Raw genomic sequence first — 24534 nt, 5'->3', positions numbered from 1 at the left:
ACTACATAACAGTTTCCTTTGGAGAATTTTCAAATGCTCAAATCCCTCTATCAAAAATATACTAGTTTCTTCCTTCCTCTGTGTTTCCTATAATTTTATGATTTTTTTCAGAAATCAGCTTATCCTCACAGGGTAAGATTTGACAAACCATGAGAAGATTATCAAAATACAAAAGGAAGTGAATGTTATATAACAAATTAACCATCTCCTACACAGCCCCTTGCATTCTACTCTTGTTAATGAGTTGCAGTTGTGAGCATTCTGGTCATAGGTTCAATTAATTTGCTAGTGATGGCTTTTACATTCTTTCAAACTAGAACTTAAATATAATTCAGTTCTCCAGAATTAAAGCTCTGGTACATTAACTGCTGTCCACATATTAACCTCACTCAACTCTTCACTTTTATTTAGTCCAAAATAAACTGGGGGGAAAAAGTCATTTAAAAATTAACATACTCTGCTGCCTGTTTCCAGTGCTTCAAGTCTTTCTTCAAATTTTTGTTTTCATTTTCTAAAAGCATATTCTGGGTATAGACATCTGGAACATTCCCATCATCTCTAAGTTTGGTTACTCCCTTCTGTATTAATTCATACCTAGGATAAATGGGGGAAGAAAAAAAAAGGCTTTAAGTTGTTTCTTTCAGCTTAACTGCTAAATTTATGTACCATTCAAAAAATTAATTCTGGAGAAATGTTTATAGAAATTACTTGTAATATTACTTTATAAATTAAAATGTCAACATTTATAATATATTTTTAAATAATAATTAATAAATTGCTGGGTACAAATATCATCATGGTGCATAAAATATAACTGAATATCTCCTATGTTTCATGCACTAATCTAGACACTGGTAAAATTAACAAAATGATTCAATTCTCTATCTAATGAAGTTTCCATTCTAGTATGGATGGTGATATGTTCTATATGAAGTAAAATAAGCAGGGTACCAGGGGTAGAGAGACTGAATTGGAGGGTGGTGGTGGTGTTGACATATTTTATATAGGATGGCCAGAGAAAGTGACATTATAGGATGGCCAGAGAAAATATCACTATGACTGACAAAGTGATATTTGAGCAGAGAACTGAAGGAAATGAGAGACTAAACCATGTGGATATGTGGGAGAGGATTCTTGGCTGATAGAAAGAATTGTAAAGGCTCTGAGACAAGGAAGTGCTTGGCATGTACAATAAAGAGCAAAAAGCCAGTCTATGGAGTTATCTGGAGTCGTGTAAGAGATGGGTCAAGAAGACAGCAGGCAGCCGGAAAAAGGAATGTGATTTTACTCTGAATCAGACTGAAGCCATGGGTAGGCTTTCAGGGATAAGTGACACTCTCTCACACCTGCTCTAGTTTCACTAAACTAACTCTAGGGGAGCAAAAGTAGAATCAGGGAGACTAGCTCAGAGGCTGCTACAACAGTCCAAGAGAGAGAGAATGGTGGCATGAACAAAGTTGGTAGCAGTAGAGATTAGGAAAAATGGGCCCCTTCAGGACATGCTGTAAAGGTGGAGCCAACAGGATTTTCTTATATATCAGCTGGAAGGGGATGGTTAGAAAGAGAAGTCAAACGCTGATTCCAAGGTTTCTGGGTGAGCAACAGACAGCCATTTCCTGATACAGGGACAAATGCAGTAGGAACTGGATGATTAAAGAAATCAAGGAATTGTTCCCATTCATGTTAAATGCAATATGTCTTCTGCACAATCAAGTGAAGATGAATACTGGATATACATGTCCAGAGTTCAGGAAAAATGTCAGGACATGCAATTTAACTTTGGGAATCATCAGTAAATAGATACTATTTAGTCACAGGACTGGATGAGGCCAGCTAGGGAATGAATGTAAAGAGAGAAGTGAAGAAGTCCTAGGACTGTTTAAGAATGGGAAGAAAAGGAAATACTACTAAACAGAGACTAAACAAGAGAAGAAGCCATGAAGTAATGGTAGAATATGAGAGTTGTGGCTCAGGAACGAAGTGAATACAGTGCATGGAAGGAAGAAATGAACGACAGTGACAAAACGCCACCAGGAGGGTGAATAAGAGGAATACTGAGGATCAGTTGCTCAATTTGGCAAAGCAAAGTCACCGAAAATGGTTTCAGGAGAGTCATGGAGATGAAAGTGAAACCAGAGCAGGTATGAGAGAGTTGGAAAGGAGCAAGTGGCAACAAGCTCTTCCAAGGATACATGCTATAAAGCGGAGCCAAGAAATCAAGATGAACCCAGAAGAGGATATGGAGTTCAGGGAATTTTCTTATTTCTCTTTTTTAAAATATATGACACACATTATTGCACATCTGTGTGCTTATGGGAATGATCTAGCAGAAAGGGGAAAATTTAAAAGTGCAGTAAAGAGCGGGGGCCATTGGAGGAGCAATGTCCTTGAGTGGGCCAGAGGAGCTCGGTCCAGGAGGGAAGAGGGGCCTTAGGAGTCAGGTGAAAGGGAATGCCTGAGGACAGAGGCAGCAGGTTGGGAGAGAGGGAGGCAGGGGTCGTGGCACTTCCATTTTCTCAGTGAAATAAGAAGAAACATCAGAAAAGCATTTACAGATTTGTAAATAATTATAATTTTAATTATTATATGTAGAAATTAACAAAGCTAAATAAAAAACAATCAGAGTAATAAAAACATTTCAAGAAAGTTATTAGTAAACACATCTTTATAAAGCTTGCTACAAATGAGCAGAGCATTAGTTTTAAAATGTTTAATTATCAGTATTTTCATGTTACAAATCTTAACTTTCTTACTATTACACATTAATAGTCATATGTTATCTGAAATTTAAAAAACAGCAAGAGAAAGGTTAAGATAATCGAATCAATAGTAAGTAATATTTGCCATGATTTCTAAAACATCAAATTGATAACCATTTAATCATAAATTCACTTTTTATCCATATTTCAGATGTGATTTATACTTATCTCAGAAGAAAAGACATAAGGATTGATTGAAGTATTGGACCATAAAGATTTTCTGAGCATAAAATTGGTTTATTTAATGCAGAAAAAAATCACTAAAAATATTACTTCAGGAAGAAACAAAAAAGGTGATATAGAATCCTCTAAAATAAACACTATGTAAATAAATTAATATGTGGTAAAATAAGTAAATATCAAACATAACACATATTACAACATCTATATCTAAGACATTCGAAAGTTACTTTACCAAGGAAAATTTATACCATCATGTAAAAATACCAAGGTTGACTTTAAACTCACTAAAACTAGTATAATATTATAAGGTAATTAGTAATTGTAATCTACAAACTGGAAATTTCTCAGTAAAATCTGCATATTCCTACATAAGATTTTTGGTTCTGTGTGTGTATTTTATTTTACTTTTTTTAAAAAAACACATTTATTTCAGAGAGAGGAATGGGGAGAGAGAAAGAGAAAGAAATATCAATGATGAGAGAGAACCATCGATTGATTGGCTGCCTCCTGCACGCCTCCCTACCTCCACCCCTACCTACTCCACCCAATCCCCTATGCCCCCCTACCAAGGGGGATCCAGCCTGAAACCCAGCACGTGCTCTGACCTAGAATAGAACCGTGACCTCCTGGTTCATGGGTCAATGCTCAACCCCTAAGCCATACTGGCCAGGCAGTGTGTGTATTTTAAAGAAATATCCTGGTCTTCTTTATTCCTTCCTCTTTAGCCACTTCCCTTAGATTAAGACTGAAAACTATTCATATATAAGTATTAGGAACTAGAAATACAATTTACTACCAATAGACTTGCCAATTAATTACTGCCAATAAATTTACATTAAGGTCGATAAACTAATTACAGTTCTATACAAATTGAGTAAATACATATATTTCATGGAGAAAGTGTATAGGCTTTCATAAGATCTGTGTATATACCAATACTTTAAGACCCACTGCCACAAATGGATACTAATATGCTAGAATTTCAGTGAATATATAAACAGTGCAGTAAGAGTAAGCATCATTTCCCCTTTGTGATGACTTTTGTTCCAATAAAATCTTCTTTATGAAAATAAAAGGTGGGCTAGAGTTGGCTCAAGGGTCTTAGTTTGTGGACTCAAATTAAATAATTTCTTTCAATTACTGTTTGGGAATTGAAAGGACACAAATCAAATTTCAGTACCCAGGTTTTTTTATTTTGAATATTTCTGTTTGTTTGTTTTACAAACTAACAATAGAAAAACCTTGGTTGCAACTCTTTGTAAGATGCAAGAATTCCTGACAATGGTATATGTTTTTCTCCATAATAAGAATGATAAAAGTAATTATTTAACTTTCCTATAATCCTATTATGCAGAATACGTAAATGTTTCTGGTCAATGTCAAAATGTTACATGTGAAATAAAAATATCCAATACAGTATACTAATCTTAGTACAAACAATGTGCAATCTCATTACTAACTGGTCGCCAGGGATAAGGATAAAATTATTAGAACCACAGTATGACTAGACCCAAATAATAAGATATTTTATATAAATTTTACTTTCTGATTGTAATATCATGCTAAATGGTAAGCTTACTTGGGGTTCTAAAATTCCTAGCACATTTGCAGTTTTCTAACATTTCATCTCAATTCCAATTGCTAAATCTCAACAGACAATATGGCAAGCACCTAACTGTTAAGAGTATACTTGCTTCCACATGTCCCCAAGGGAATCATGTCACACTTTAGACTGGCCAAACACGGAAGCACCACATGTCCTACTCTCGGAAGAAGAAAAGGTAATTGAACCACATTAATCTCTCATTTCATTAGCACCACAAATTAACCATCTGTCTACTTGTACAAAAATATATTTCTAATACATTTGTAATTATTTTTAGGGACATTTTTATAAAAAACATTCACATGATTTCCAGATTTAATAGGAACAGTATTATTTTCTTCCATCAAAATTGCTCTTTTCCCTGAATTATAATAATGAAAAATGGTTCTCCTCATTTAATGCATTAACATTAGATATGCAATTTAAAACAAGAAAACCACCTGGCCAGCGTGGCTCAGTGGTTGAGCGTCCATGGTTCAATTCCTGGTCAGGGCACATGCCTGGGTTGCAGGCTGGATCCCCAGTGTGGGGTGTGCAGGAAGTAACCAATCAATGATTCTCTCTTATCATGGATGCTTCTCTCCCTCTCCCTCTCCCTTCCTCTCTGAACTCAAAATATATATTAAAGAAACAAACAAACTGATTTCTTCTATGTGCATTGTCCAAGTAGATGAGAAGCAAAAAACAAACAGAAAATAAAAATTACACTACAGTTGGATTAGTAGAAATTACAAATTACCCCTATATTTAAAACTAGGATTAACTAAAAAACATTATAAACATCTTTTTATGGCATATCGTTCCCTCTTTCTATAATATGCAATGGCTTTTAAAGATAAAAATTTCATATCTGATTACTTAATAATATTTTGTTAAAGAATAGGACACTGCACCCTCGCTGGTTTGGCTCAGTGGATAGAGCATCGGCCTGCCGACTGAAGGGTACCCGATTCGATTCCGGTCAAGGGTACATGCCTGGATTGCAGGCTTGATTCCCAGTAGGGGGAATGTAGGGAGCAGCCCATCATTGACTCTCTCTCATCATTGATGTTTCTATCTTTCTCTCCCTTTCCCTTCCTCTTTGAAATCAATTTTAAATAGAATAGGACACTGAAAATATGTCCGGTGACATTCCTGCTGCAGCAAAGGGACAAAGACAGCATGTCTGCTGAAGTTTATAACCAATAAGTTATTAAAATTAAATTATGACAAAAAATTCTTGTCTTTAGGCATCATTTGAAAATGTTCCCACTTACTTTCTAAATGAAGGAAAACTTATAGAAAATGAATCGATCACTTGTGTGAGTAGAGAAAGGCAGGACATTACACTATCCTATATAATAAAAGGGTAATATGCAAATTGACCCTAATGGCAGAATGCCTGGGAAGGACCCGTCACTATGATGCCAACTGACCACCAGGGGGCAGACACTCAACACAGGAGCTGCCCCCTGGTGGTCAGTGCACTGCCACAGGGGGAGCTCCGCTCAGCCACAAGCCAGGCTGATGGCTGCTAGCACAGCGGTGGTGGTGGGAGCCTCTCCTGCCTCCATGGCAGCGCTAAGGATGTCAGACTGCGGGGAGTGGGCCTAAGTCATCAGTTGGACATCTGCTGAGGGTTCCCAGGCTGCCAGAGCGATATCTGACTGCCAGCTTAGGCCTGTTCCCCTGGGGAGCAGGCCTAAGCTGGCAGGTGGACATCCCCCGGGGGCTCCAGGCTTCCAGAGGGATGTCTGACTGCCAGCTTAGTGCACCGGGCCTCTAGTAAGTAAAATAAACAAAGTAGTACTGTTAGTACTTAATGAAGGAAATAAAACCCTTACTAATTATGCAGAAAGTATTAGGGAAAGTATTTCATAAAATAGCTTTGTATTATATAACTCCAGGAGATATTCCATTTTCTAGATTTTTAAAAATCACCTAATATTTTTATTTCAGAAAGATGATATTCTGATTATGTGTATATATGTGTTTGACTAAGTGTCCTTGTGTGTGTGTTTGTGTGTATGTGTGTGTGTGTTTGTATGTTGTGGTGTCAGCAGCAGATGGGAAAGGTTTCCATCCATTTCATCCATCTTGCGTACAATGAGTGACTTCAGTCTTTTTTTTTAAATATATTTTTATTGATTTTAGAGAGGAAGGGAGAGGGAGAGAGAGAGAGAGAAACATCAATGATGAAAGAGAATCATTGATTGGCTGCCTCCTGCACAGATCGAGCCCGCAGCCCAGGCATGTGCCCTTGGTCGGAATTGAACCTGGGACCCTTCAGTCCACAGGCCTATGCTCTATCCATTGAGCCAAACCAGCTAGGGCGACTTCAGTCCTATAAAAGGGTTAAAGTGTACATGTTAAATGTTAGCATTTCTAAGAACTATTTATCTACATTATTGTTTACCATTCAGATTGAAAGCAATCAAGAGTTCTGGACATTCCCATTTTGATCAGGAAATTGCAGAGAAAGTCTTCTATTACTTCAGGTACAATGGGTTTTGAAGGAAGAACTGTTTTCTGCTCCTAAAATTTAAATGTGTAATTAATTATTTTGAAAACATCAAATCTTTCATTAATGGCATTGATTCATTTGCTAATTTGTTCATTTTTTTCAACTATTTTTGTTGGGATAGATGATATGGCACTCAAAACCTTCAATTATTTCAACTATTTCAATTATTTTTAAACTATTTCCAACTATTTAACTGTAATTAACTTTCCCAAAATCATGACCTTTCACTTGCAATCATTAATGAACATTTTAAAAGTCCTCATTGAATAGATACTATTGCATCTTCTAACATAGAAGAGTATAGATCTTATTTATAAACAGATGTAATAAAATCATAACAAAAGGAAGTTGGGTTCATAAGCAATAAGTATTCTTTGAAACAGAAAGCCCATGGCACAATTCAAAGCTAGTTTTTGAAGTTAAATACTATATAAATAAAAAACAAATTAGGCCTTGCTGGTTTGGCTCAGTAGATAGAGCATCGGCCTGCAGACTGAAGGGTCCCAGTTTCAATTCTGGTCACGGGCATATGCCTGGGTTGCAGGTTGATCCCCAGTTGGGGGCGTACAGGAGGCAGCCAATCAATGAATCTCTCTCATCATTGATGTTTCTATCACTCTCTTCCTCTCCCTTCCTCTCTGAAATCAATAAAAATATATTTTAAAAAAATAGAATACATAATTGATATGCTTATTATAAAATGAACCCATATTTAATTTTCAAAGCTAAAGGGCAAATTTGTAAATTTTCTGCATAGCATCATTCCGCCAAAGAACTAAAAAAAACAGGTACATAGAACTTAAATGAGTGTCAGTCAGCTATAAATATGCCAGAAATCTAGATAGTTAATTCTTGCAAGATTGTGATAAAAAAAAGACTTCTGAAAAATTGATGAAAAGAATTACTGATATTTGGTTCAGTAGATATGACAGCTACCCCTTTGTCTTCCTTTGGATTTACAAACAGTTTCCAGCATGATACCAGATACAAAGAAGCAATTATAATTTGGGTCATAATATTTTCATTCTATGATTCTATCCATTCACTTACTCAACTGCTATTCATTTAGTTCCTCCTATGCACTAAGCACTATGTTAGGCATATCTACCTTACTTACCAAGTAACAAAATGAATGAGTAATACATAGTGTATTTTTAAAATCCTTCTTTACTTAATGACAGAAAGCAAGAGGGAAGATGATGAGCAGTGGATAAACTGCTCATCATTCAAAATGCTGCATTTTAAAATTATTTCTATAAATTATTGCATTGAGACTTCTCTTTGTGTCTAAATAGAAGGGAACTATATCTATAGGATGCATTAGAAAATGCATATTACTATGAGCTAGAGTCCTCTATTTATAACAGAATATAATCAATTCCGGATTCAAGAACTCCTCCTCTTGAGGTTGTTTGTTTTGTATTGTTTTGTTTTTTTAACAGACACATATTTTGGAAAAGAGTTACTGGATTTCTAGACAGAAAAAGTCTACAAAATATGAAAAGACTGACACAGGGCGGAATGTGGAGTGAAGTCTACCACACACTATTTTGCACTGAGGAAGTCAAGCTGTTACTAAATAAGAGTATCACAATTTCCTTCACATTTCTTTATCGAAGAAAGGTTATAACATTTTTAAAATTCATCCTTCTTAATTAGTGTTGGTATGAAATATTAAGCACTTTAAAAATATTTTGTTATCATCATTAAATTGTTATAAACTTTTAAATGAGTTTTCAATTTTACAGGAATGCCATCCTTGTATTTATTTTTAACTGGTGGTATTACAATCATAAAACATCCTCCACCATATTCTTTAGTGATATTAGTTCATAGGCCTCACAAGGAAAAATATCATAATATATTGGGCATTCCCTATGAGCTAAATATTTCTATGGGGGGCAGGGGAAGGCAAAGACAGAGAATGCTTATAAAGCAGATTGTAGACTCTGCATACAATATCAAATTCTGTACATAAGTGTTGCAAATCCTTGGTTTAATCTCCAATTAAATAGGTAGAGTTCTGAGGGATAGTGTCATTTATTTCAGTCATGCAAGAGTGACCACATTGTGGAAAATGATAAACCAAAGAAGAGTAAATATGACTACTTATCTAAAGTGAAGGTTTGAAGACAGAGAAATAGAAGTGAAAAAGACATAACATTTAGTAAGCGAAGTACTTGAAATGTAAACAACTTGCAAAACTTCACATAGAAATGTATCACTGGTAAACTATAGCCTATGGTTATGTTCAAACTCACCAAAATTTGAGTATCTGTATTCTGTTCTTGAACCATCTGAATTGCTTTTGCCAGATCCTCTTCACCCTCTGGAATGCTAAAATTGTCATCTGGTATCTAAATCACGAAGAAAGAGAATGATAGGAAGGGTTAGCAAGAAAATACATTATTTCGTTTCAGAACTGATTTTTCCTCATAAAATAAAGGATCAAAGAGATATATTTTATGTAAGACATCATGTAATTTTGAAGATCTATGACAAATGAATAAATATCAAGCAGAAAGCTTTGATTTTCTTTTAAACATCACTCAATGTCACTTCTAATAAACTCAATATTAGCTTATGAGCAACTGCATTTAACTATAATGACAAATGTAGACTAACAATTGTGCTGAAAATAATGTTAGGCCATCTAACTGTCACCATTCTCTCTTCATCCCGGATTTTTTCTCCCTCATTACTCTTTCTTAACTACTACTAGCAACCACACACCTCTAGTTTATTTTAAAAATAAAATAAAATTTACTGCCTGAATGTTAAGCTATTAGAAGAATGTAATCAAATCTAATAATGATATTGATAGTTAACATGTATTGCATGCTTATTATGTGCTTATCACAGTTTTAGGCCTTTACTATTATTTAACTCATTCAGTAATTTCATGTGGTATGTATCAATATAATCCCCATTATACCAGCAGTAATAACAAGTCTGTGTTCTATATTTGTCCTGTCTCCTGCCTGCCCAAGCCAGAAATTGCTAGGCCTGCACCCACACAGTTTCATTCACAGCTTCTGCATCCTAGGAGAGTCTCTAGCCTCCAAGTCTCAGGAATAATGATAGGTCCCACTGGAGCAGTGAATTAAAGGAAAAGTTTTAGACAGTAAGCACATTAGACAGAAGTATAGTTAAGTTGGAAGGAAGCATAGGATCTGCACTCCAGCTAGGTGGTAGAAATTTGGGAAACTCGGCCAAGAGCAGACCGGATTATAGTAAATGCCTATTAGACAGAGAAGACATTCTGTAGTATGGATCCAGAAGGTAGGTGATAAGGAGTTGACTCTGAAGGACAATTAATAAGAAAATACAAATGACCAGATGTTTTAACCAATCTAAATTTTTATGAGAATTTCCATGCCTCATTCTTAACCAGCTGATATGGATGAAAAACTAACTCTTGCCCAGCCAGCATGGCTCAGTGGTAGAGTGTTGATGTATGAACCAGGAGATCAGGGTTCCATTCTCAGTTAGGGCACATGCCCAGGTTGTGAGCTCTATCCCCAGTAGGGAGCATCATTGATGATTCTATTTCTCTCCCTCTCCCTTCCTCTCTAAAATCAATAAAAATGTATGTGTATTTTTTAAACTAGCAACTCTTAAGGAATAAAGAAATAAATATGTCTCAAGAACAACCATAATGAATTTACAGAGTACTCAAAATTTTTTAAAAAATGACTGAATTTGAAGATGGCAGTGTAGGTAAATGTCTGTACTCGTCATGTCTCACAACCACATCAAAATTACAACTAAAATACAGAACAACCATCATCCAGAACCACTGGGAAGCTGGCTGAATAGAAGTCCTACAACTAGAGAAGTAAAGAGGAGAGCACACTGAGACTGGTAGAAAGTGTGGAGGTGCAGAACAGGCTGGTGCCGCTTTTTTAATTGGGAGGGAGATCATCTCTGTGGAGGCCGCCCTGAGGAGCAAGAGGTCCCAGAGCTGAGAAAAGATGTCCCCAGGGGCAGTAAGAACTACAGGTTGTAAAAACGAGTGCAGATCAGGGCACAGTGACACAGAGGCTGCTAGAGACCCAGCTGTTCCTCTTAAAAGGCCTAGAGCACAAACTGAACTTACAAGGTCCTGCTTCCTCTGAGCTCCAGCACCAGGGTGAGGTTGTGGGGGACACAGACACACACGAGGAGGAACTGGATTGTCTGGCATCTGGGCAGGAACTCAGGGCAGCATTCTCCCAGACAGAGGTGCTCACAGGGATCATTGTTCCTATGCTGGGACCTTTCCAGTAGCAAGGCTGACTGGCAGCCATTTCAGTTTGCTCTGCCTAGTGACTCCCTAAGACCCTGCCTCATCCAATTTACAACCCCACACAAGCTGTGTAGCAGCTCTTGCATATGAATGGCCTGTCTTTGCTCAAAAAAGCTGCAGCTGGGGTCAGGGAGCCCCAAGCCTATCAATAAAAGTCCCAAGACCCAGCACCAGCACCAGCCTGCCTTGCTTCACAGCTGGGCCTTGTCTGGGCACTTCCAAACCCAATACAAAGAGGAGGAATCTGCAGATCTCTCTGTAGCTCCTATTGGGTGGCCCCAGCAGTGGCCAACTTTGCACCTCCCCGGAGACCCAAGAGCCACTGTACTCAGTGGTCAGTGTCAGACCATACCAGATATAACTCTACACATCCATAAGAGACACTCAAGGGGCACCAAAGCCCCACTGAAGCAAGTCCTGCTCCATAAGGGTGTCTCCTGCACAGCAACTTTCCCACTGCAGTTGTAGCTGGTCCTCACAGCCAATTGGCCTAGAGGTCAATTCCTCCCAGTGACACCAACAGCAATCAAGGCTCAACTACAACAAGACTGTGTCCACAGCCCACAAAGGGGTGCACCTAGAGCTCCCAGCTTAGTGATTGGGACCCAAGGCTGAGCCACTGGGTCCTATAGAACACCTCCTATACAAGGCCATGCGACCAACTCAAGGAGAAATAGAAGCTCTACCCAATAACTAGAAAGAAACACAGCAAAGCAGCCAAAATGCAGAGACAAAGAAACATGTCACAAATGAAAGAAATGGAAGAAAGCAAACTACTGGATATAGAGTTCAAAACCATGGTTATAGAGTTACTGAAGAATCTTCTAGAAACCTCCAAAAAATATGGAAAAGGACCAGTCAGAAATCAAGCATACACTGACTGGAAAAAAAAATAATATGTAGGGATTCAACAGTAGAGTAGAGGATTCTGAGAATCAAATCAACGATTTGAAATATGAGGAAGCAAAAAACACCCAATCAGAAGAGCAAAAAGAATAAAGAATCCAAAAATATGAATATAGTGTAAGGAGCCTCTGGGACAACTTCAAGTGAACCAACATTCGCATTATGGGGGTTCCAGAAGAAGAGAGAGTGCCATATAATGAAAACCTATTTGAAGAAATAATGACAGAAAACTTCCCCCACCTGGTGAAAGAAATAGACTTACAAGTTTAGGAAGCACAGAGGGAGTCCCAAACAAGAGGAACCCAAAGAGGACCACATCAAGACACATCATAATTAAAATGCCAAGGGCTAAACACAAAGAGAGAATCTTAAAAGCAGTTAGTTACCTACAAGGGAATGCCCATATGACTGTCAGCTGATTTCTCAACAGAAACTATGCAGGCCAAAGGGAGTGGCAAGAAATATTCAAAGTAATGAATAGCAAGAACCTACAACCAAGATTAATCTACCCAGCAAAGATATAATTTAGAATTGAGGGTCAGATAAAGAGCTTCACAGACAAGAAAATGCTAAAGTTGTTCATCAGCACCAAACCAATATTATATGAAATTTTGAAGGGTATTATTTAAGAAGAAGAAAAAGATAAAAAATATGAACAACAAAATGGCAACAAATACATACCTATCAATAATTGAATCTAAAAATCAAAATAAACCAATAAGAAATCTAATGAACAGAATAAACTGGTGAATAAAATAGAATCAGAGGCATGGAAATAGAACATATTGATGATTCTCAGAGGAAAGGTGGGGTGGGGGCCTGAAAGAGATTAAACAAAGATCTTATATGCATACTAGAGGCCCGGTGCACAGATTCGTGCACTGGTGGGGTCCCTAGACCTGACCTGTGGGGATCAGGCTGAAACCGGTAGTCTGACATCCCCTGAGGGATCCTGGGGTGCAAGAGGGCACTCTGCAATGTTGCTGTCACTGGGCATCTCCTGTGTTGAGCATCTGCCCCGTGGTGGTCAGTGCGCATCATAGCTACCAGCCAGTCAGCCAGTCAGCCAGTTGGCCGGTTGCTTAGGCTTTTATATATATAGATATGCATTACCTATGGACACAGACAATAGGGTGGCGAAGGCCTGGGGGGGGGGTGAGAACTTGGTGGAGGGGGGCAATAGGAAGCAAAAAAGAGGGACATCTGTAATAATCTCAACAATAAAGATTAAAATAAACAAATAAATAATTACCTCTTCATATTCGTAATCATCTTCAGATGCTTCAGTTATGGTGACCTCTGAACATCTTGTCAAGTTTTAATCTCAAAATATATAGAATAAAATGATTACATTTAAAACTGATTTGTCCTTGAAGTGGGAGATCTAATTATCTCACCAACTTGGTGAGATAATACATTTCAAAATTTTCATCAATGAAAGTTATTTAAATCTCCACTTTTTTCTTATATGTATTTCTCAATTTTAAAATTAAATCCTCTTCTCAGGAAAGGCAGGCTAATTTTCAAGCAAATATAAACTATACAGTAATTATAATTCAGTAGTTCATAAATTATCAAGAAATAAGCATTAAAATATCAGAAATGATTCCAATTAAAATTCTAACAACACTGCTGTAAGACTTTTAAAATTGTAAGTTAGTCTAATTATAAATGAAAACTTCTACAGTTATTTTGTTTACTTTTCTCTTCAAACGTACAGTGTTAGTTATGCCAAGTTTAAAAGGTATTAAACACTTTAATGCACAGTAATGGTTATGAAAATCAAAGATGAGATTAGCCTAGTTTTCATTTTGCTGCTGGTTATAAGAAATTGTCTCTGCTATTCTGTCTTCCAAGAGTTAGCTGAAGGTGCATATAACAACTTATGTTGTTTGTAATGAGAACTGACAACATAGTATTTAATAGAGGCTAGATGCTGTCCTAAGGGTTTTACTAGTACATGTATTAACTCATTTCATCCTCATCCTATGTATGAAGCTGGAACCAGCAGTATCGCCATTTTACAGATCAGGCTCAAAGGCACAGACTGCACAGCGAGGACCTAACAAACTTGGGAATAAGCCCCAGAAGCTCCGGTTTCACTAGGCAATACTACCTCACCTATTGTTCTGTGTGGGTTTTCTGTGTATGGAAACACTTGAGGCTTTTGCCAATTATTTCCCACATAGTTCTAAACCTCTAAAGATAGGAAACACATTCTTTTTATTTATTTTTTTTTTTTTGGTAATACATTCTTGCTACTCAGCCTCATCATAAGCAATAACTCCTTAGTATTTGCCTTATTATTTGAAGAGACACATAAACCAATTTCAGTTATAACCAACCCTCAGGACCCAGGTACCTATCAAAGGGCTGTATTTTACAGTCAAACATGAGCGTCTCTCCCAAAAATATGGTGAAAAGTAATTTAAGATAAAAAAATAAGTAATTCACAGTAGACTAAGCAAACACACACACAAAAAAAGGTTGCATGTCTGCAGTCCATCTGCTAACCTGAAATTCACCTGTATTGAGTACCAGGAGTGAGTTACCTACCTTTTACTAACATGCTACTTAAAGTACTTCCAAATGTGCCCAGTGCTGTTTTGCAAAGCCAGTCTGATACTTTCAGGTCTTTCTTAAGTTAGAACCTCATTTCTAGGTACCAAAATCAGTATTTTTTTTAACTTATTGCAGTATAACAAACTCCCAAAAACTTTGGGCTTAAAAAAACAACAACACAATAAGCATCCATTATCTCATCTTTTCTGTGATCAAGAATTCCATAGTGGCTTAGCTGAAAGATTTTTATTTGGGGTCACTCATGAAGTCTCAGTTGAGGTGGCAGCCAGGGTTGTAGTCACATGAAGGCTAAACTGAGGGAATAGGATCTATTTTCTGAAGGTTCACTGATATTGTTGTGTGGAGGACTCAGATCCTCCCCATGTGGATCTCTCCACGGGCTTCTTAAATCTCCTTAAGATGTGGTGGCTAGCTACTTCCAGAATAAGCAATCCAAGGAAACAAAGTGGAAGCCACAACTTCTTTTATGAACAGCCACAAGAGCATATATTCGACATACAATCGGTTACGCAAGTCAACCCTATTCAGTATGAGGACACTATACAAGAGCATTTACACCAGCAGGTGGAAATCACTGGGCATCATTTTGCAGGCTGGCTACTGTATTACCTTATAGGGTTTCAAGGGTAGTAAAGGAGTTAACATATGTAAAGCATTTAGAACAGTGCATGGCTTACAGTAAAGGCTATATACAGTGTTTGTTATTATTGTCCACGTTCTGGAAAGAGATGAGTACCTGTGGAAAAATTCTCGTAAGTCTCCCGTGGCCCAGTTCCCCCATATGTTAAGATAAATGGATGAAAGCATTCTAAATCTTCCTCCTTCTAAATTTATATTTACCTGACACACTTTCACTTAATGAGATAAAATTTCCCAAACATCAGATACAGGAAATCAGCCTTTTTAAAATATCTTTATATTTATTGTTGACGTTATTTCCCCACCTTTGCCCCCTCCACCTAATTCTCTCCCCACCCCCTTCCCTCTGGCCATCACTACACTGCTGTCTCTGTCTACAGGTTATGCATATATGTTCTTTGGCTAATCCCTTCATCTTTTGTCCAGTCCCCACACACCCTCCTTCCCTCTGCAAGCTATCAGAACGTTCAATGTATCCATGCCTCTGTTTCTATCTTGTTCATCCTTTTATTTTGTTCATTAGATTATGCATATAAATGAGATCATACGGTTTTTGTCTTTCTAGGACTGGCTTATTTCACTTAGCATAATAATCTCTAGGTCTATCTATGCTGTTGCAAAAAAATAAGAGTCAGCCTCTCTTTTATGGAAAAGTATGCTCTCTTCTAAGAGACAACTACTAGAAATTGATTTTGTAAGCAATCACCTGTCATTAAGTCTCCCAAAAAGCAATGCTGTCCTTCATCACTGTTCATACCATAAAAAAATTCCACAAAAAAGTAAATATTCTATAATTATCTGGATAGACTTGATAATTGCAAATAAAACAACTGCTGACAAATTATTGTGAGGAAGAAAGGTGAAAGCAAATGTTGCAAAACATAGCAATATGTAGAGGAAAAACGTGATTTGTTCTAAAAGCTTTGGAAATATCTAACAACACCTGTATACTCTATCCCGAAAATAATCTAACCAATGGGTTTTAATCACTAGTAAAATATTCCGTTTCCACACAATCAAAGGAGACTAAGAAAAAATAGCTATCATTTTGTAAAACTTAAAAAGTACTATCACATGGAACATAATCATATTTATTCTCATAACAACTTTGTGAGATTGAATGGCACAGATACACTCACCTAAAAAAAAAAGAAAGAAAGAAAGAAAGAAAGAAAGAAAAGAAACTGAATCAAATTGAAAAAAAACACCTGAATCAAACATATTAATAGATTTGCCCAAAATCACATAGTTTTGAGTGACAAAGACACATTTCTTGAATATAAATGTCAAGAATTTTCAACTAAGCCATACTATTTCTATAGTGACACAATAAGAATGTGCAATTTTTGCCAATATCCTAGATAATAAACTCAAACCTCGTTGTTTTCCAAACTCTTAAGAAATAGTACGGACAGCTAAATCAAATCATTTCAATAGCTCAATGTGAATTCCTTAAAGAAGGGAGAAGTACCAAAGGTCTAGCAGCAGTCCTCAAACTACGGCCCTCGGGCCACATGCCGCCTGCCGAGGACATTTATCCGGCCCGCCGGGTGCCGCTGCCTGTCCTGCTTAGCAGCCGACTCGTCCCAGGCCCGCAGTGCGCATAGGAATTTGTTCATTTTTTTTTTTTTAAACTAGAGTCCAGCCCTCCAACGGTCTGAGGGACAGTGAACTGGCCCCCTGTTAAAAAAGTTTGAGGACCCCTGGCTAGAGACCCAAAAATTAAATGAACCAAGGCCAAGAGATTACTGAGACAAAAGATCAGGAAAAGGACAAACACCAAAATAGGAACTGGTATCCTCCTTGATGGATATTTTTAGTATCCACAATATGACTTGAACAGAAAATCTTCCCAGAAGTAACTCAGTTAAAATGTGATGTTGCCATGTTGCTGAGAAATAAATGTGCGTTGGCATGTATGTTGGCATGCATCTGTCTATTTGGCTAGCAACACATGGACAAATGCATGAACGAATCCCAAAATGATACTGTGACAGTTTACAAATATGCATACATTACATAATACAAAAAATGAATGCATATAAAATTTTGAGAAAAAAGGAAATAAGTAGAAATAAAAGCAAAGATGCAGTACATGCCATGGGTCTCATAATTTTGTGAAAAGTAGACCACAGGTTTGACTCTAAGCTTCCCAGCAGTCAGAGTGAAAAGGAGGATATAATCAGACTAGAGGCCCGGTGCACGAAATTTGTGCACGGGGGGCGGGTGTCCCTCAGCCCAGCCTGCACCCTCTCCAATCTGGGACCCCTTGAGGGATGTCCGACTGCCCGTTTAAATGGGCAGTCAAACATCCCTCTCACAATCCAGGACGGCTGGCTCCCAACTGCTCACCTGCCTGCCTTCCTAATTACTCCTAAGTGCTTCTGCCTGCCAGCCTGATCACCCCCTAAACCCTCCCCTGCCAGCCTGATTGATGCCTAACTGCTCCCCTGCCAGCCTGTTTTCCCCTAACTGCCCTCCCCTATAGGCCTGCCCCCCATCAACTGTCCTCCCCTGCAGGCCTGGGTCTCCCCAAACTGCCCTCCCCTGCTGGCCATCTTGTGTCCACATGGGGGCAGCCATCTTTGACCACATGGGGGCAGCCATCTTGTGTGTTGGAGTGATGGTCAATTTGCATATTACTCTTTTATTAGATAGGATACCAATTCCATATCCATCTAATGAAAACAGATGAATTTCTCAGTAGATGCACAGCAATTTCTGGTTTCAAAGCATGAGTAAATTACACGCCCAGATTCTCATGAAGAGGACACTGTAGGTTGTACAGATACCGATCCCTTGGCCCTTGGGATGTCAGAAAGATAGCGTAAAGCAGAATCTGTCAGAATACCACGTATGGAAAGCACTGCTTTAGAGGCAGAATTGCCAGAGTGGAAATAGACAGTTCATCAGAATTGTCTGTAAGATAAACCTTCACAGATGAGGAAGTTTCCCAGTAAAGGTAGAACCACAGTAATCGAATCTCCTAGGTGAGCCTATTCTCCAGGAAATGTCCCTACAATTAAGCTGGTCACAATCCTCATGAAATTTTTTCCCACTGTAGAACAATAAGCTGGCATCTGGCTTAAAATCAGTTTATTAATGTCAAGCTGACACTGGGCCCTTACAAAGCTCCCTTCCCTTTATCTACCTAGTATCCCTTCAAAGAACATCACTGAACTCCAGTTCTGAAATTCACTTTTTCCCCAGCCTGTTCCCCTCAGATCTGGTTCTTGCCTTTCGGCCTGTTTGAGCTTGACTTGACACTTACGCTGAGCCGGGTTTCCTGTCTGCTCTTGCCAAGGCTACCATCTGTGGCTCCCCTTTCCTGCCCGGTCTGTAGCCACCGTCTACCACACCGCCTACTTCCAAGCCAGGTTCTGTGTCCTAGAGTCATAGCCTGGACTCAGTCCAGCGTCCCACTTCTCCACATGTCCCCTTGCCTTGGAAGGAATGTAATAGTATTTGTGAGTTTGCACAGCATGACTCAGCTCCCTGGTACTTAGACAACACAGGTGAACTAATGGGCACTTTTTGCACTAGCAGAATCTTCACCAGATCCTGACCATCTGGATATAATCAGAAAACAGGACAACAGGCACCCACACGGAAAGTGCCAGGGAGCCCGACCCCCACCACAGTGCCACAGAAGACACAACAGCAGGAAGCCTGAGACATGTTTCAGCTGGTCCAGTGGAGCAGAGCTTGAGGCGCCACCTGTTATTACGCCGTCACAAATAAGGTTCTGCAAAAGGACAACAGCCAGAAAGAAATAAACAATCTGCAGATATGAGCAGCACACGACGTTGCTCACACACCACTCTCCCACTACCACATTTATACGTAGTGATCACTGCCAGCAGCTGCATCTCTATAAAGAACTGGAGTGAAACATATAGCTAATTATATTTTACATGATTTCCCAAAGCTGCTATAGCCAGAAATTGCTTTGTAATCTTTGCCATCAATGCAGAGCCAATGTACACAAAGGCAATCAAAAATCTAGGTTGGATCCTCCATAATCAACATTTTACTTACTGAATTGAAATAAAAGAAAAGTGCTGTAAATAGCAAACACCATAGTTATGTTCCCTTTCTTAGGAATTCCAGTTTCAATAAAGCAAGTTAACTGAATGATGTCAACCAAAGGTGGGAAATAACTGGCATGCTTGCTACCACTTCCCCAATGTTTGCTTCCTGCAGTCTTTCCGGCCGAGTCTTCATTAGGCCTCAGAATTCTTATTAACACACTTACCGGGAAGCCACTACCATTTCAGTTGCATTGCCCATTGCCCAGAATGGAAATGTATTGGCCACCCTTGCCCTGGACAGCTGCTGCACATCTTCTGCCTCTGCAACTGGAAAATACCTTTCTTTCTACATATATGACTCCTATAAGACTTACACAGTGGGTGGCGGTGTAAGTTTTCCAACTTGTAAACCAGTAGATACACAAAGATATCAACATGTTGCACCTCTGTCTGAAAATATCAAGGTAAAAGGTTAAGATGTTTGCATACAGCCTTGCTACTCCTATTACAGTTCTTACCAGCAGTTCCTGCAAGCTTGTTAGCAATGCAGAGTCTCAGCCCTGACCTGGACTTATTGGATTAGACCCTTCACTTAAAGATCCGTAACTTTGATTCATATGCACATTAAAGTTTGCTTCAACTAGAGGACACAGAACAAAACACATTTTTTTTCCTCCAAATAGCCTATGACTTTCCTGCATGTAAAATTCAACACTCTGAGCTTAGTAACATGCCTCCTGGTTTAGATTCTACATTCAGATTGTCTATCCCTTTTATTTGACTGTATGTAGGGTGCCACTAAGTACCTGTGTGCAAATTCAGTATTGCAATGATAATAAGAAATAAACTTGACTACATAATGATAATATTGAGGATTTTACAATATCTTTTCATTTAATACTACAAACATTCCGGAGAAGTAACGTAACAGAGAGAAGAAATTTTAAAATGTTAAGAATAAAATATTTTTAAATAACGAAAGTTCAATTTTAATTAAACAAAGTTATCGTGAACATTACACTATTGTAATGAAACACTGGCTAAGAATGTCACTTAAAAAGACAAGCGTCCATCTTAGATGAGTATCAATTTAGTGTGATCGCCATATTTTAGGGTCTGGAATCCTTAATTTTGCACTTGCACACACAGTTAAGTTTGGAGCCGCCTCGAAGGACTGGCTTAACTCACTCAACCCTCGGAAATCGCTGTTCAGAGATTGCTGTTGGGGCCAGAGGACACATTTTCAGTAGCCAGTAAACTTATTTACGTCCAGAATTTCATGGGCCAAATTCTTAGTGTTAGAATGCCTAGAAAGAAGTTATAATAACCAAAGGCTAGTTGGGGAGCAGAGAATCACCACAAAGCGGGTAGATAACAAAAATGACATTCTGTGGGCCTCCCTTTCCTAGAGTCATGCATTCCATTCCTTGAACAAGGTCTTTCTCTGGACAGGTAGCAACAGAATCAATTAAGCCTTAGCTTTCTTAGTACCATTCATTCCTGCCGGCATCTTCCACCTGGAACTGGGCTTTCCCAACTGTCTCCAGCCACACGTTAATAGGCAGCCCGTGGTAACTACGGCAACTGCAAACCTCACCTGAGTTGTATTGATTTCTAATAGAGGGTTCATTTGCAAAAGACATTCAACCTGCATTAAATTCCAAATATTAGTGAAATCATATGGTCCTTGTCGTTCTCTGACTGGCTTGTTTCACTTAGCATAATGTTCTCCAGGTCTACCCGTGCCATCCCAAAGGGTAAACAAAATGAGCTAATAAGCAAAATAGAGAAAAACTCACAGAGAGAGAGCAGGCTGATAGCTCGGGGGTTATGGGGTGGGGGAGGACGAGGGGGTATTGAGCAAAAAAGAAAAAAGAGAGAAAAAAGTCATAGACCTGGACAACAGTGTGGTGATTCTGGGAGGAGGGAGAGAGAAGTGGAAAAGGGTATATGCGGGATAAATGATGATGGAAAAATCAAGGGGGGAAAAAAGAAAAAAAAGACAACTAACCTTTACAAATTCTGGAGACATCTATGTGGCCCTTTACAGATCACTTAGTTAAAGTCTAGCTTTATGTTCCACAACGCTGCCAATGCCTTTCTTAGGAAGAGTTCTCCAGAGGACTTATGCACTCCATGACCACATTTCTTAAAGCTCTGGTGATAGCTAAATAAGGACTATGTCATATATATTTGTATCTCATCTTTTGAAAGTTTAAAACATAAAAGCAATGATATTGTGAAGTGCTTCAGAAGAGAAACAGGTGCCACTATTATGGCTAGGAGGTTACAAAGGAGGGGTGTTGCAGGGGTAAGAAATGCTTTTTTTCCTGAATACATTCTCTACCCTGTTGTAAAGAATGTGGGGACTTTATTGATGAAGCCATTTCCCCCATGATGGATCCTGGCTGTGTTCCTGGTTTGGGCCACATTAATGTGTACGTGTTCTTCATGTGTAAATGTTTAAAAGCAAAGAAAAAGCCGATCTCCTGGAGAATTTGAGTCAAAATCTTTCAAAGCCTTGCTCAATATTGATAGCTTGTTGTCTAGTGTTCTAGGAGCATCTGTTCAGTCATAAATAAAGTCCAACACTAGATGTGGTAGATTAGAAGTGATAAAGTGTATGTGCAAAGTAGAGAACATCGGATTTCTGATTCATTTGTGCTTATTATAACTTTTATTTATCCGCTGCAATAGCTCAATTAAATTACCTGAGAGCTAAAGACTTTAAACCCAAGAAAGTCTCACTTCAGCAACTATCATAATTGCCTTAAGAAACAATGTCAAATAACATTATACAGTCAACTCTTAATTATGCATGTTAGGGGAGCGCAGGGATACAGGGATACTTGGCATTCAGGGGTAATCCTCAAACCTAAGAGTTAAGTCTCCCCCATGTCTAAACCTTACCTGAACGTTGCACTGAGTGTAGAAAAATTGACTGGTTAAATGTTTAGCTTTGTTGTCCCCTGACTACTCTTTGGTTGAAAGCCAAAACAGTAGTCAGTCAAGCAAAGAGAGATGAAAGAAAAGCAAAGGGCCTAGATAATTCCCAAACGAGATAATAAAATTATGAAAACTTGGAGTTGCTTATATTTGCAAGTGTGATTATCAAGAGAAGTCTTGATAGGTTTTGTGCAAAATGCTACATGCTGGCAGTGTGACTCAGTGATCCCCCTGCCAGTTAAGTGAACACAGATTGCTTTGCTGAAAATTGTGCTATCTTGGAGTCCCACCATTTATTTCACAAAAAGGTCACAAACAGTTACCTCGTGTTTGTCTCATGCTAACAATTGTAACTATGTATTACAGAAATCATTTCAATGCAGACAAAACATGTTAAGATGCCTGGTTACCATTCACTAGCAAGGATACTGGGTAACTTTATACTTGATGTAGATTGCTCTGAAAAAAAAAATGTTGACTTGTTTTTCTTAATTTAAAAAGGACTATTACTTTAAAAAAGCTTGGCAGAGCTATGAAAACAGAATATAAAACTTCATTTAAGACACTAAAGCACCCACATGTTCCATTCAAATTGATTTCAAACTCTTCAAACTTACATGCCTGGAAAGATCATGTTTGTCTCGAGTAGAATGCTACATACTTTCTTTGATCTTTTCAACTAAGTTCCTCAAAGTTCCCTGCAGCAGGGATGTGTACTGAGCCTGAGTCAGACAGGTTAATCAGTCTGCCTAAGCTCACATCCATTGAGCTTCAGAGAACCATTGCTGGGTCTCCGAAGTCTTAAATTAGAGCGGGAGTGACTATAGTGGGACAAATATACATACATACATAACAGGAGATTTTGGAGTTTCCTTGATATCTTTGAGAATAAAATAGATAAACCATCTCTGTTTTACCTGCCCAAAGGAAAGGATATCTTTTTCTCATGAAACCTCCCATCAGTACAATTAATCTATATGTGTAGAGGAGAGCTGAAAAGTTTGTTGTAGTATTTTAATCCTCATCTTAGGATATGTTTTACTGATTTTAGAAAGAGGGAGAGAGAGAAACATCGATCTGTTGCCACCCATAACCCACCAGGGATCGAGGGGAGCTCAAAAGTTTGACACAAGAAATAGTTAACTTAATTATCCACATATGGCTATTCAATTTTTTGCTATTTCCATTGATAATTGCTCATCACTTTCTGGCTTTCTCCCAACACCTCTGAGCCCTGTCAGCTCACCAGGATATTATTTAGTTACTAAAGAAGAAAAAAAAACGTATTTATTATTAAAAAGCCAAAATTGAAACTATCCAGGAAGTTGATGCTATCAAAATAAATCTTTTTAAGCATTGGATACGGGTGGTATACTCTGAGCTTCAGCTCCTTAAAAGCCCAAAGACAGGATTCCCTAGTCTCCGAACTTTCTTGACCAATTCCTTCTGAAATTCTTGTTCCTCCTTCACACAAAACTTTTATCCAAAGTTTACTCTGGCAACTATAGAAGGGGGTTTCCATGGCAGAAAGGCCAGCTTGCCATCCAACTGGGTAGGATCGGGCCCCAAGCCTCAAGGGCGCCCCCCGGTGGCGAGCTCGGGCCCGGCCTCCAATACCGGTTACCTCAGGCGGCGCCGGGCCGCGCCTACACGGGAAGGATACGCTCCAGGTAGTATGTGCCCTCTGCAACGTCCGAGGCGTCCCCGCCAGCCGTCAGGCCCATGCCCAAAGCTTCTTCCAGAGCCCGCAGGGGCGAGGGGGGCACCCCTTGCTGAGCAGCCATCGGGGCGCTCTGGGCCGCGCCCCCCGCCTGTCCACAGCGTCCCTAGGAGCAACGTCGTCCCCGATGCCTGCCAACGACCCCTCGCAGCTGTCGCGAGAGCCTGACACTCCATCACCCCTCCCACCAGGCCAGCTCCGGGCACGGAAGGGCTGCCCCGGCGACTCTCCTTGGTGCCCTCTGAGCGTCCCGGGTTACCACGGCAACGTCGTTGCCTAGTTACCCTGAGCTTTCCGAGGCCGAAGCGGTGGGCTTGGATTGCACACATTTTCTTACCTGGGCAGCTTGGTTTTCTTTAGGTTTGACCCT

At 38.9% G+C, this 24534-nt stretch overlaps 1 protein-coding gene across 1 annotated transcript; it reads right to left on the bottom strand.

Moving 5' to 3' along the window:
- Positions 1 to 440: 440 nt before the first annotated feature.
- Positions 441 to 24258, bottom strand: LOC308248924 (sperm-associated antigen 16 protein-like; the record flags this gene model as incomplete). Its single annotated transcript, XM_080669398.1, has 5 exons — positions 24108 to 24258; positions 13498 to 13544; positions 9313 to 9408; positions 6944 to 7062; positions 441 to 594 (listed from the first exon to the last, which is right to left on the bottom strand). Exons 1-5 carry the CDS (start codon positions 24226 to 24228, stop codon positions 441 to 443), a joined length of 537 nt encoding a protein of 178 aa, XP_080525524.1. The 5' UTR covers positions 24229 to 24258.
- Between the last annotated feature and the right edge of the window lie 276 nt (positions 24259 to 24534).

Source organism: Plecotus auritus (genome assembly GCF_963455305.1).
Source record: "Plecotus auritus genome assembly, chromosome: 5".
NCBI lineage: Eukaryota > Metazoa > Chordata > Mammalia > Chiroptera > Vespertilionidae > Plecotus > Plecotus auritus.
Note: the sequence above shows the minus strand (reverse complement) of the source record. Positions and strands in the feature narration are given on the sequence as shown.